The 15,460-nt window shown below is 35.4% G+C and overlaps 1 protein-coding gene across 1 annotated transcript in view; it reads left to right on the top strand.

The window, feature by feature from the left end:
- The window catches only part of LOC132117492 (BTB/POZ domain-containing protein KCTD16-like), an 87,733-nt gene extending 79,430 nt beyond the window's left edge, over window positions 1–8,303 (top strand). Inside the window, exon 2 of the mRNA XM_059526814.1 lies at window positions 5,090–8,303. Within this exon, the coding sequence (XP_059382797.1) occupies window positions 5,090–5,550 (461 nt within the window). The 3' untranslated portion in view covers window positions 5,551–8,303. The remainder of the gene's footprint in view (window positions 1–5,089) is intronic.
- The last annotated feature ends 7,157 nt before the right edge of the window (window positions 8,304–15,460 follow it).

Genomic DNA, 15,460 nt, shown 5'->3' with positions numbered 1-15,460 from the left:
AAATAAAAATAAAAAAAATAAATCGCTCCCTGGAAACTACGGCAGTAAATAATGGGGAGGGCAAACTGGCGCTAAAATCACAAGAAAGATGCAGATGGACAAAACAGGCGTTAGTGGTGCAGACACAGCTGAAAACGAAACCCCGTCATATTCTGAAGTTGAACTCGAAGGAAATGAAGTGAACCCCTGGCCATATGTATGCTCTATTATGCAGTGTAAGCTGTACTTGCTTAGGAAGACCAAACTAGCGGCTTATAAAATCTCGACAAGACATCAACCCTTCGCGAGAATGTAGAGGTAAGCTAAGTAATTGCATCGCTGCATTGGTGGTTAAAATGAAGCTTTGACATTTTAGCAAGAGGTTTTGCACAAATTAGCCAAAAAGATAGTGGTGAGGAGTGTGCTATTTTTGTTTTAATGATGTGCGCGCGCATTTATAGTGCGTTCTTTCACTGTGTGATTCAGTCTCCTAAAATGCATTTAGAATGATCACAAAATTTAAGATATAGGGGCAGAAAATTCACATGCTGCGTTGCAACGTGATCTCATGAGAATACGTGTCTATTTTTACGTTAAATGTGGTTCTACCACACGTACATTTACTTACGTTTTCATGCACATAAAAACGTACAACTTAGACGTATATTAAATCAAAATCACACAAAGAATGCCATCTTTTCCTCCAAAAATCATCATGAATATATACATATATATATATAACAGTTCAGTAAACAAGTTAATTAAGAGACTTGCGTTTTAGACACCATATTGCCTTTTTTAGCTCTATTTCTACAACAGAAAATAATTCCAAACACAACCGTTTAAATGATTCGGTTCAATCGCAATGACTCACTTATTAACAGTGACTTGCTGACACATACTGGCCATTTTAATTTCACATTTAAAGTATCTTTAGATTTTTTTAAATAATTAATTTCTTATCATTTCAAATGAGTATTCAACATTTTATGTCTTGTATATCAAAACATTATTCATGCATTTGTAACTGCAGGTTAAATGCATTCTTGTCCTGCACTAAACAGTGTAATACATCTAAATGCCACTTCCAATTAATCTTCTGCATTAAAAGATGAGTTTGTTGATACTGATTTGCCTGGTAACAGCCCAAATGTTTTATTATTCTAAATAACTGATTCCTTTAATTAAAAACAACTAGTTTGAGATGAATAGACCTATCCCAGGGGTGTCAAACTCAGTTCCTGGAGGGCTGTAGCCCTGCAGAGTTTAGTTCTAACCCTGCTCCAGCACACATATCATGTAGTTTTCAAATAAACCTAAATGATTAGATTAGCTGGATCAGGTGTGTTTAATTAGGGTTAAATCTAAACTGTGCAGGACTGTGGCCCTCCAGGAACTGAGTTTGACACCCTTGGCCTGTCCCATTTTTGACTCCCTCCCACTGTTAAAATGTAACTAAGTAATTTTTACTCTGAGTAAATTTTAAATGAGCTACTTTTTACTTTTACTTGAGTAGATTTTTAGACTGGTACTTTTACTTGTACTTAAGTAAAATTTCATTAATGTAATGGTACTTTTACTTGAGTAGAATATTTTTGTACTCTTTCCACCTCTGCTAACCAGTCTGTCCTTTCTCCTCTGACCTCTAGCATCAACAAAGCATTTTCGTCCACACAACTGCCACTGACTGGATATTTTCTCTTTTTCAGACCATTCTCTGTAAACCATAGAGATGGTTGTGCGTTAAAATCCCAGTAGATCAGCAGTTTTTGAAATACTCAGACCAGCCCGTCTGGACCAGCAACCATTCTACGTTCAAAGTCACTTAAATCCCCTTTCTTCCCCATTGTGATTCTCGGTTTGAACTTCAGCAAGTCGTCTTTAATACTATTATATACATTAATGAATTTACTAATTTTTACCCATATCAGACTACATTATTCACTGAGGCATTTTTAAAAGCGTGGCATTTGTCAACACTGCTTTGGCACATCCTGTTAATTCCGCTTAGACAAGAAAATTGGCCACCAGCTGATTTAGCTGTTTTGCCAAGTCAGGGGCCATTTTTCAAAACACCAATTATGAGGCTTCGACTCATCGATCAAAGGTCCCTTTTTATACTGAGTGACACAAATTAATTCCAGAGCAGTCTCTGCCACATAATGAGAAGCACAATTTCCTGTCATTTTTTTTGGGCCTCTCTTACTGTCCCAATAAAGATAGGTCATGTTTTAAGCACTATGGATATTTATTGGCATGTTGTCTCCCACGTTTGTTATTGTATAAAGGACTTTTAAAATCATATTTATACTTCAACACATATGCTTGAGGTGGATCCCTAGAGGTTACACTGCACAACTGTTTTATTGCAGTGTTGGCAATACAAGATCTCTATTGCTGGTGTGGGATCAATAGTGCTACCAAATAGTTTCAGCATGATTATACACCCTGTGAACCTTGTTAATTCTTAAAAGGCTATGAATAAAAGTTAAAAATATATTTATAGCTGACATTTTGTGATTCTGTGATGAAAATTACATTTGAAGGCACAACAGATTTACTGAACTGTTAATGACATCTAATAACTGATTACACAAATAGGTTTCATATCATTTCAAATAAAAGGGATTTAAGTATATATAGTGATATAATGTACTATATGTTCATATTGTATTTATATTCATCAACTGACATTTATCCACTGAGTCCAGATTGTAGGATAATTTTGTATGCACACTACTGTGTTTGTTACTGTGTTGAAAGATGATAATTTGACAGTGAAGGTCTATACTCACCAAATCTAGATGGCTAAATGTAGACACAACTGCACAATTACCTTTTATATTATATTTAATTATAACTATGCTGCCCTGACTTTGTGCATAAGCATTCATATAGGCGGCTAATGTGTTTGATCAAGTGGCACCACTCTTGCTGTGAATCATTTTTGACACACAGACTTGCATTTGCATAATTAAATGCAAATGGATTGAGGTTGCATAATTAAAAATCTGACATGGATCAGTGTTGTGAAATAGCGTGGATCAGTGTGGTGGAGAATAACAGACATAGTTCATCAGTGACAGGCCTTAGAAAACACAGCCTGTGTAATTGGCTTCACTCTGTTAGGTGAATAGCGCTGAATGTTGTCTGTCTCACACTCCTGATTGTGGTGCTTTGTGGCTGACATAAAAGCATACAGTTTGTTTTGTGGAGTAAGCCTTATTATACTGGTGCTAAGATGATCTCTGCTTTCAACACAGGTTTTCTGGAACATTGTAACACTATCTCCAGTCCAGAATAACTTGGTTTTACTTGCACACATGATGAGGCCATGAGACATTAATATAGCAACCCAGGCTCATTGGAAATATGTGGTCATGGTGACATTTCTGCAACACCGTTATTACGTACCTTACATTTGACAGCAGTTTCAAAGTGAATTGTCTGGTGAGTGGTGCTAAAAGGTTAAAGGTATACTCCACCCCAAAATGAAAATTTTGTCATTAATCACTTACCCCCATGTCATTCCGAACCCGTAAAAGCTTAATTTGTCTTTGGAACACAATTTAAGATATTTTGGATGAAAACCGGTAGGCTTGTGACTGTTCCATAAACTGCCAAGTTAAATACATTGTCAAGGTCCAGAAAGGTATGAAAAGCATCATCAGAATATTCCATCTGCCATCAGTGGTTCAACCTTAATGTTATGAAGCGACAAGAATATTATTTGGATGCAAATATCTGTGTTGGAAAATAACAAACTCCCTACACCAAACCCAATCCTAAACCTACCCTATAGTGATATAAAAACACATTACCTGATGCAATACTGCTATTTTACATTTCTTATACATGGGTTTGAGCTGTTTTGTGGTGCTGTAGTTTCACAGGTTTTTGTACCGGAGCGTTCACCTCACAAGTACAACACTGTAATGTGTGAGCTATCGAACAAACCAACTGTTAGAAAACCCATACATATAAAGCAACATATGTGACACTAACATTCAAAAGTATCAGTTTTCAAATCTTGCAGCATGTTAATAGGATTGTTTTGAATTCACAACATAATATTCTGCAAGTAATTATGCTTTATTAATCTAAACTCTGACTCTGTAAATCATACTTTGTGTGAAAGGGATTAAAAGTTGTCCAAGCAATACTAGTTCTGCCCACCATTGTTTTTTTTTCATTTATTTTAAGTAAAAATAAAGGAAATGTTCAAAGAGTGGAAATAAATATGGTAGCGGGTATTTAATAGGCCTATCAAACCACATTTACAGCACACTACAGGTCTTAATGAGAGGTCCTCGTCCTCCATGGCGCCATTGAAAAGAGTCATGTGATCACAGTTGATATCCAACTGAGTTGATTTCATTCACTAACATCGCTTTTTTAAAGGTGTACTACTGACTTTGACAGGAATTTCCAGTCTGTCCATTAACAAGGCAGATTCAAGTACACTCATTTTCAGATTTATTTCCACATATGAATGAGGCAGGAAACCAAACTGAGAATAATGCATCCATTTGCTTTTTTCCTGTTTCCATGTTTGTGTGATCCAATCTCTGCCAAATAGGAGGAAATATATTGGAATTGGGTCACTTGAACCATGTAATATAAATGTGGCCTAATTGAAATGGATGCTTTGTTCTTATGCATGCAGCCCATATTGCTATCATGTTCTAAACTATTGTTCTCTTCCTGGACTTTTATTAATTAGCAGGTTCCATGTGCTTAGGGGTAGAAGCAGGGTTGGGCTCTAGGGATAGCGAGAAGTTCTCAGTAGCCACTTTTCCACTTTTGGTGGACCAAAACCCCTTGCCATTGATCCTGAGGAGGCCAGATCAAGATCCGGAAGTGACAGTGGAAACACGACTGGCCTTGGCACGCACTAGAACTTGGTCCAACAGTGGAAATGTGGCTAATAAAGCAGCATCCATTTGTATATTTATTAAATAAAATCATATACAATGTAAATTCTGTTGGACTGAATGCTACGGTGTATTATACATGGCATATTTTACAATAAGCAGTACACTAGTATTCCATAAACATAGTCCATGTCACCCTCCAGGCCTTGAGTGAACTCTTCTCTTCTCATTTCTAGGTGGCCCGTCTCGCTGGTCATCTCCACCTTGTGACTGCTGCTGCAAGGGTCACAAAGGTGAAGGCGAAGGTGAGAGTGGAACCTCCTTTAATGAACTCTCCACCTCCAGCTCAGAGAGCCACTCCGAGGCCAGCTCCCCACAAGGTACCGTCATCCGTGGCCCAGTCAGCCGACAGACGCACGTGCAAACGTTGGACAGGCCTCCCAAGAAAGGCCCTGTTCAGCATCTCCTGCAGCAACAGCAGTCCGAGCAGCGTCGCAAGAGTGACCTTCTCCGGACGCTTACCGCAAGTTCCCGGGACACCAGCACCTGCAAGAAGCGGCCAGCAAAAGAAAAGTTGACTGTGGAAGAGGAGCTGGAAAAGTGCATCCAGGACTTCCGCAAGATCAAGATTCCCGAGCGCTTTCCCGAGCGCAAGTACATGTGGCAAGCCGACCTCCTGCGCAAATACCGTCTTTGAGGGATGGCGGTAATCTAAAAGCGCAAGCTACAATAGCGTACATGTTCACTACTAATACTACAACTACTATTGCTAGTACACACCACACTACTACTGCCTCTGACTTGTTGTCAGTGTCGCTTGATAACCCGAGCGACCACTCCATCCGCTCGAACACTAATTGTTTACTTGTAAACACCTACATTTTTGTAGAGTTCCAGAGAGACGCAAGTGTTTTCGAAAGACGCACAACTACTTGTTTCTTTGGTTTCGGTCTCCCTTGCTGAGTTACACTTTGTGTGTAATTGTGTTTGTTACAACTGAATTTTTGACTTCGGTATGTTAGTGCCACAGCTATTGAGTTGAGGTGGCCCAGAGGTTGAAAGATGAATGTGTATCCACCTCATAAATAATGCATGTGGTCCCAACTGTGCCCTTTCTAAGAATAGTTACTGCCTTGGCGGATGTGAGAGTGGGTTTCCATTTCAACACCCTAAGAAGCACAGAAGACCATGGAGCCAACCCTATTTTCCCTTTTTCGGATCCTCCACGTTCCATTTTCACACCTCAGCCAAGCTGCAATCAAAGACCCCTCCGCATATAGTCATGGCATAAAAGGGTTGTGGGTGGAAACTCAATAGCATCACATAAAGGCTTTGAAACTGCTGCATGAAACATTGATTCAAACATGATATTCCAAACGGGAGTGGATGATGACTCCTGACTCCTGAGGTCAAAGGTTAAATACGGAAAGTTCGGAAAATCATGACAATAACAGGATTGAGGTTATATACTGGAAGCAATCACACATTGATCAACATGAACATAGTTTAGGGTTGTGCAATCGTTTTGTTAAACACATTTTACTGTTCTTTCCATCGCTAATAATAGAGAGCAAATAAGGGAAATGGAAGACTTCTGGTTGTATGTTCTGTAAGGACAATTAAATTGAACGAGACCCATGTATAACTGATGATAATTTAGTGGAAAAATATTGGTGTACGTAATGGTTATTAATTAGCATCATCCTTAATAAACACACCAATAAAGCGTATATATATATTTTGTTTAATTTAACTTTTAACATTTTGCAATGATTTGCAAGGATTTTCGAATCCAATATAAGCACCATAATTTGCTGCTACTGAATTTATGAAAACTGAAAACTATGCTAGACAGACCTCAGTGTAAGGAGAATGGATTAATAGCTTACAATATTTAAATAAAAACTAAAATAATAATAATGCCAAATATTTATTTTCAAACTGTTAAGTTACAATACTATGGACGTTTTTAACTATGGAAGTGAAAAATTTGCCTCTTCATCATCTTTTCACTACTTTCCTATATTTTATACCTTAACTTATTATGATGAACAGCCTTAAAATGATTTTACCTTAATGTTACACAACTGATTACAAAAAAGAGGCACATATACATTACATCAAATCTTCACAGATTTTATGTGTAAGATGTGGACCTTTTGATTTTTAGTTCATTCTGTTTACTGATGCATCTACTGTTAATATATATATTCAAAATAATTAAAACATTACATTTATACACTATGTGAGGTATGAAAGACTCCTGATGCACACTTGTGATGTATTCAATTCAGAAAGGTTTGAGGGATAAATGACGGGCATGGTCTTGCAAACTGTCTTTTCTCAAAGTAGCCCTTTGAATTGGAATATAAATTAAAATTCATTGAGTGCTAATCAAAATGTAGCCTCCAGCCTCTCATTCTCCTATCATGAAGCCTAGTTACCACAGATATAAAACTGAAAGGGCAGAGAGAATACCATCTATAATAGAATAGATTATTTACTATCTGTGTGCATAAAAGGATACAGTAAAGTCATTAATTATTGCACAGGTTTCCTACCCCCCAAAAAAAGAAAAAAAACTTTCCATATATTGTAAAATAAAAACATTGCATTTCACTTGTAAATAACATTAAAACGTATTTTATATAAATTGCACTTGTAATTACTTGCAATTGTAGATTACTTAGCTCACTCACGACCGTCACAAAATCATAATAAAAGTGTTTGGAATCCATATGAATTATATATATATGAATTATATAATGATGTACCAGATGAAGCTGCAGTAACTCAATGGTAAAAGACCCAATTGTGTTAGAGTTGAGCTGTTGTATGTCACACAAACTCACCGCTGCTTTATACCAGGAAGTACCTGGAGATTCAGGTGGCATTCAAGCTGTGCTGTGCTGTGCAGGCACCACACATCCACACCTCTATGGCCCTTTCATCTTTATTTTATTTAGACCTACATCTATACGTACACTATTTTGGGGATATATAGCAAGGGCTTTGGTGGTAAAAGCCACTTTTATAGTAGCCAGAAAGAGAGATCAATACATTATCATTTGATAACATAAAAATTCAGCAATGGAATTAATGGCATTTTGATTATAACACAATTACTCAGTAAAATTTAAACTAACTTTTACCATTTAAAGACGCATTCACACTGGCTGTGGTTTATGTAAAACATCAGTACTGTATGTTCTGATTGACTGTTATTGTGCTGCGTGTAGCATTTGCACTTTTAATGTAGGCAGACAAATTAGTTGTCATGAGATCCCAGGCCTCTTTCTCACCCCATGCAAAAACACTGCAAAATCCTCACAAATCTAAAATGTAACATCATACACATTGGCCAAAAAAGAATAAATGCTCTTTAATTATATTTACCATCACAAGCCTTTTTAATATATACTTTTATAAAGCAAATAATCAAATATGGAATTATCTCGCCTGTTTTTGGACAAAAATTTTAGTTTATATTCAGTAAATCTGACTGAATTCATACTGTTATTTGTTACAGTTTGGGGTTTAGAGATATAAATATGGTCCCCCTCCTCAAGTAAATCAGATTTCCAGATGATTAGGTTTGTAAAGTTCTTAATGGAGTGGTGCAGATGTGACATCAGAACCTGGAAGACTAATTCACCAGTTTCCTTTGAGAATAATAATAATAATAATAATAAACATACCTGCTTCAAAAAAAAAAAAAAAAAATCTGTATGGGTGTGTGCAGTTTACAAAATGTCAAAGTAACAAAATGTAATAAGTAAAGTTATGTTTACCACAGGCTTTATTTTACTCATAAATTGAAGGAAAAGAAATAAATAAATATATGAAACCCCATAAGAAAGTCTTGAAGAAACCAGTGAAGAAATTAGTCTTCTGGGCTCTGACATCACATCTGCATCACTCTGTTGCACACTCTTGATTACCTTTGTATAATTTATGGCCATTATTAGAGGAAATGTTAAATTTGGCAACCCATGCATTCCTGCTGCTGCTCTGCTTACACACTGCACGTGATGTGAAACAGGACTCCGAGTTAGCAGCTAATGTTCATTTGAAATGCAATGCCCATAACACAGGTTTCATCTCACATCTCTCAAAGGTATGGCTCTCAGCAGTTTCACATTGGCACATTTTTCAATATTCTGCAATATTACTTGTAACTGTCAATTTTTTTTTTTCTTTTTCTTAAATTATCCTGTCTTTCTCTGATCGGATGGGATAGTCTGGTTCCCCTTTCTGTTTCAAAGGAAGAGCTCATGTCTTGCTATTTATTAAAGTCCACAGCAAGCTGCAGCTTGAGATCAGTGTTATGCTATTGTGTTTGACATGTTTATTTATTATTTATAAATTCATAGCGCTGCACATATTCAGTTTGAAAACCTACCAATGAGTTCAGATAACCACAATTTTATTTCATACCATTCTGATGAAGGCCTTAGACATAAATGAAAAAAGTGTTGCTATATGTTATACATATATCATATACATATACTTTATCTTCATAAAGGTAAACGTTCCTTTAAAAACCAAGTGCACAGAAAATTAATTATTGGCAATGCAACAAGCAGAAACGTAAAACACTTGTTTATGTTTTTAACCAAATTATTTGTAATTATATATATATATATATATATATATATATATATATATATATATATATATATATATATATATATATATATATATAAGTTAAGAATTTAAGAATATGAGAATATCCATTAAAACTACACTGTAAATACTCTTAAATTCAAACACGATGAAGGATCATTTATCATTGTACCCAACACAATCTCAACATAATTCATAACTATTTTACATTTTGGCGAATTGGTGGCTAATTCATATGAATTCGTCCAGTATCATTTGTACATTTTTCCTACAATCTGCTTACCAGTGTTGGGTAATCTCAATACCACCTGTAATTGAATTACTTTTCCCTTGAAAAAGTAAAGTAAGGGATTACTCTTTATTTTTTTCTGTCATTTAATACAGTTACTTATGTAATTGAACTTAAAACTGTGTATAGATTGTAGAACATTCATAAACTGTACAATATAATAGTGGATTTACCTGTAACATCAAAATTTAAAGTCTAATAATTATATAATTAAAGTCTATAATTAGGAGTATATTGAGGCAAAAGTCATAGTTAATAATTAGTTAAAAGTGAGAATTGGACCCTAAACTAAAGTGTGACCAGAATATTTATGTAGTTACATTTCATGTCTATCCTTGTAACTTTTTCAAGGTTGATATAGGATTTAGAAAGTAATTAGTAATAAGTAATTAAATAATTTTTGAAGAGCGTAATTTGTATTGTAATCTAATTAGACTGTTGAAGATGTAATTAGTAACTAGTAATTAATTACTTTTTTAGAATAATATACCTTCTATTACCTTTCATACCTGCTTACGACCCAGTGATGGTTACGTTTCGGGTAGGGATAGAGGTGGATCTTATTGTTTCTTGGGTTTTTGTCTAACAGTGTACAAATTCATACGAATTCGCCACCTCATAAAATAGTTAATTACATTTTCATCAATGCATGTAAAATCAGTTATTTAATGAATCAAAATGTTGTGTTTTGAAGTTTACTCTGTATTTCCACAAGCACACGGAGGAATGAACGAGATGTTTAGGATTTTGAATGTTATAGATACAGTATGTATGTCACTCTGTGCAATGAACAATGTGCATCAAAACGCAGGCTCTGTTGGCTTTCAGCTCATTGGTTTGATTTGTTCATGAAACTTCAGGAACAGGAAATGTAACTGCACTAGTATACTGTTAACATACAAGTCAAATTAAGCTGAAAGCAGGTTGCTGAGTTAGAAAAGAAGGAAAATCTGATGATCCCGAGCAACTTTTTGAAATAGGCCAGCAAGAAGAAATGTTTGGCACATATTTTGTGAGACACTGCGTCTGTTTCTGCTTCTTTCAGATGTTCAGATACTCGTGGCCCGCTCTCCCGCCAGGCAGGCCTGTTTAAGATGTTGCCTGGCGTATCAACAGCTACACCCCCTATTGTTTGAGCCCTTTTTATGTTTTCTTTTTAACCCACAAAAAAAAAAGAAAGAAAAAGAAGAAAAAATGTTGCATAAGACTGACAAAACTGTATGTGTGAGAATAAAACCAATAAACTAATGCATTAAAATGCTAATTTTAAAAGTTGCAGAACACACCACAGAAAAAAGGATTGTTGTTTGGTGTTGTTTTGACTTCAAAAAGGTCCAGAGGATTGTGCGCATGCCAGTGTATGAAATATTGCAAATGTTTGTTTGTTCGTGATGTTAAAACATACCAAAAATACAGGGAAAAAAGGTAAAGCACAAAGTGTGGGTTGTGTCTGCTAATGTTTGCCACAAATGTACTGTATATTGTTATGTATAAAAGAGAGCATCAGCTGAGATGTCTTTAGATACAAGCATAGAGGATTTAAAAATGTACGAGTACATAAAATAAAGTTCTATAGAAACAAACTGTTTTGCCTGTGGTATTGAGATATCGACTGAATTATTTACAGCATGTGATAAATATCTTCTGCAAAATTACAGCATAGTATTAAAATTAAAACATTTGAAGGGAAAGATTTGGAGTCCAGACATATTTTGAAGGCTTTAGGAACTTTCTACACAAATAAACATCCATACTTCAATATTTATTTCTAGGAAGGTTTTTTTTTTTTTTTTTTTTTTTTTTTTTTTTTAATAGTTATGTTGTCTGTCTAGCTTCTGGGTGTTTCTGAACGACTTTCATAGAACATACTGGGACATTCATACTAATAATTATTTTATCAACCCTATCTCACAGACAGCATAAAATATTTTGAATGAATTCACATGAATCATAAATCAATTTTAGAACATAAATTATTTACGCATTACCTTAAGATGCAAGTTTAGAAGCTTATATAATGATTTTTTTTATAATATAATATAATACAAACCCGATTCCAAAAAAGTTGGGACACTGTACAAATGTGAGTAAAAAAGGAATGGAATAATTTACAAATCTCATAAACTTATATTTTATTCAGAATAGAATATAGATAACATATCAAATGTTGAAAGTGAGACATTTTGAAATGTCATGCCAACAATCTCTTTGTAATTCTAAATGATGTGCCAGTTCTTACTAAGAGTTGGGACAGGTAGCAATAAGAGGCCGGAAAAGTTAAATGTTCATTTAAGGAACAGCTGGAGGGCCAATTTGCAACTTATTAGGTCAATTGGCAACATGATTGGGTATAAAAAGAGCCTCTAAGAGTGGCAGTGTCTCTCAGAAGTCAAGATGGGCAGAGGATCACCAATTCTCCCAATGCTGCAGCGAAAAATAGTGCAGCAATATCAGAAAGGAGTTTCTCAGAGAAAAATTGCGAAAAGTTTGAAGTTATCATCATCTACAGTGCATAATATCATCCAAAGATTCAGAGAACCTGGAACAATCTCTGTGCGTAAGGGTCAAGGGTGGAAAACCATACTGGATGCCGTGATCTTTGGGCCCTTAGACGGCACTGCATCACATACAGGAATGATACTGTAATGGAAATCACAACATGTGCTCAGGAATACTTCTAGAAAACATTGTCGTTGAACACAATCCACCGTGCTATTCACCATTGCTGGCTAAAACTCTATAGGTCAAAAAAGAAGCCATATCTAAACATGATCCAGAAGCGCAGGCGTTTTCTCTGAGCCAAGGCTCATTTAAAATGGACTGTGGCAAAGTGGAAAACTGTTCTGTGGTCAGACGAATCAAAATTTGAAGTTCTTTTTGAAAACTGGGACGTCATGTCATCCGGACTAAAGAGGACAAGGACAACCCAAGTTGTTATCAGCGTTCAGTTCAGAAGCCTGCATCTCTGATGGTATGGGGTCGCATGAGTGCGTGTGGCATGGGCAGCTTACACATCTGGAAAGACACCATCAATGCTGAAAGGTATATCCAAGTTCTAGAACAACATATGCTCCCATCCAGACGTCGTCTCTTTCAGGGAAGACCTTGCATTTTCCAACATGACAATGCCAGACCACATATTTCATCAATTACAACATCATGGCTGCGTAGAAGAAGGATCCGGGTCCTGAAATGGCCCGCCTGCAGTCCAGATCTTTCACCCATAGAAAACATTTGGTGTATCATAAAGAGGAAGATGCGACAAAGAAGACCTAAGACAGTTGAGCAACTAGAAGCCTGTATTAGACAAGAATGGGACAACATTCCTATTCCTAAACTAGAGCAACTTGTCTCCTCAGTCCCCAGATGTTTGCAGATTGTTATAAAAGGAAGAGGGGATGCCACAGTGGTAAACATGGTACACATAAACATGTGTTGATGCCATGAAATTTAAAATCAACTTATTTTTCCCTTAAAATGATAAATTTTCTCAGTTTAAACATTTGATTTGTCATCTATGTTGTATTCTGAATAAAATAATGAAATTTGAAACTTCCACATCACTGCATTCTGTTTTTATTCACAATTTGTACAGTGTCCCAACTTTTTGGGAATCGGGTTTGTATAATATAATATAATATAATATAATATAATATAATATAATATAATATAATATAATATAATATAATATAATATAATATAATATAATATAATATAATATACAGTTTAAATTTCTCTGGAAAATAAGAACATATAAAAAGAATTCCACATATTAAAATGTTAGTTGGATTACTCAGTATTTTATTCATATAATGTCTTTTAAATGTAACATTTATAGTTATGTGTTATCAGCATAGCGCCATTTTGGAGAACATCCACTGAACACAGACAGCGTACACTTTTCTGTTTCAGCCGTGCTGTATAGATGCTCTGTTTTCATTCAAATCAAAGCATTAATACAATTAGAAAACATATCATAACATACTTATGTCGCAGCTGACACAGAAGAGCATATAAGCAGCTTGGCTTGAGTGGAAATTCTCCACAATGGCACTACGGTGATGCAGAGATACAGAGAAGACAAATTGTTGGATAAAGTCATTATTTTTGTTTACTTCACGTACAAAAAGTATTGTCGTCGCTTCATAACAGTACAGTTGAACCACTGATGGCAGATGGACTATTCTGATGATGCTTTTCAGTCTTTTCTGAACCTTGACAGTGTAATTTACTTGGCAGTATATGGAACAGTCACAAGCCTCCCGGTTTTCATCCAAAATATCGAAAATTGTGTTCCAAAGACGAACAAAGCTTTTACAGGTTTGGAACGACATGAGGGTAAGTCAATTTACATTTTGGGGTGGAGTATCCCTTTAACATCTTACTCAACTCCATACCTAGTAAATCCAACAAATGATCTTAATTTATTTATAAAGTTAATGCTAGCAAAAGCATAAATATTTAATAAATACATTTTAATACTACACATTGTCTCTCATACATTAACAACATGTTCAACCCTAAGCATTGCTAAGAAATAGAAATAAATCTACAAAGTATGGCAAAATCAAGAGACCCCACACAGCCTTATCAAGACTCTTGTGATGTTGCTGTTGCCTGTTTTCCCAGGCAGGCAGGATTTCTGAGGACAGCATTTAACTGGAGAGAGCAAAGCAATCTGCCATAGATCTCCCTTTAGAGTGAGTCGTCTCTGCCTTCATCTCACAGGGAGGGGCTGTGCTACTGTCAGGATTACACAGATAAGGAAGCAACATTCATCTATTTTTCAACGTAATGGATGAGCGTGCTTCAGCTGGAGATGAGATCAGATGATTGGTAGAACACAGCTCATAAACCAAAGCGGATATGCAGCCAGAGATGTGTTAGGCTACATCAAATCTTCCTTGTAACTGACTGAAATAACTCATTAGCCAATCCGGCTTTGTGATTATAAGCAAGTTTATAAAAAACATTCAATGGAATTTTCACTTAAAAATGAAACTTGTGTCATTATTAACTCATATGATCTGTTTTTAATATGCACAGAAAGCATGTGGACTATTTGGATATTTTTTAATGAGAAGGAACAGCATGAACATTCCTCAAAACATTTCCTTTTGTGTTCCACAGAAGAAAGACAGTTTGATACAAATGATAGTGAGTAAATGATAAACGAATATTTAAATTGAAGTAAATTTCACATTTCCTCTTTATTCAGTGTGGTTGTTGTATCAAATGACTCTGTCTTTAATTACTTAGAACAAGCACTGGGAAGTAACCGAGTACATGTATTCTGGATTATGTAATCAGACTCCCAAAACTAAGTATGTTACTTATAATTGGATTATATAACATTTTAAAATACTCATAAACAGACTAAAGTTTTTTTTGGTAGCACTTAAGTACAGGGACCAGTTTTCACCGATAACTGTTTATTAGCATACCTATTATTGACATATTGGCTGTTTATTATTACTCATAAAGCACATATTCTGCATGACCATATTCTACATCCCTAATCCTACCCAATACCTGAACTTGCTCTTATTCATAAAATAGCAATACATCATATATATGAGGTCACACTTTAGTTTAAGGACCAGTTATCGAAATTAATTATGACATTTGCCTCAATAAACTCCTGATTTGCTGCTTATTGATAGTTAGTAAGGTAGTTGTTAAGTTTAGGTTT

Source organism: Carassius carassius, chromosome 36, assembly GCF_963082965.1.
Source record: "Carassius carassius chromosome 36, fCarCar2.1, whole genome shotgun sequence".
Taxonomy (NCBI): Eukaryota; Metazoa; Chordata; class Actinopteri; order Cypriniformes; family Cyprinidae; genus Carassius; species Carassius carassius.
This window is presented reverse-complemented; position numbering and strand designations above follow the sequence as displayed.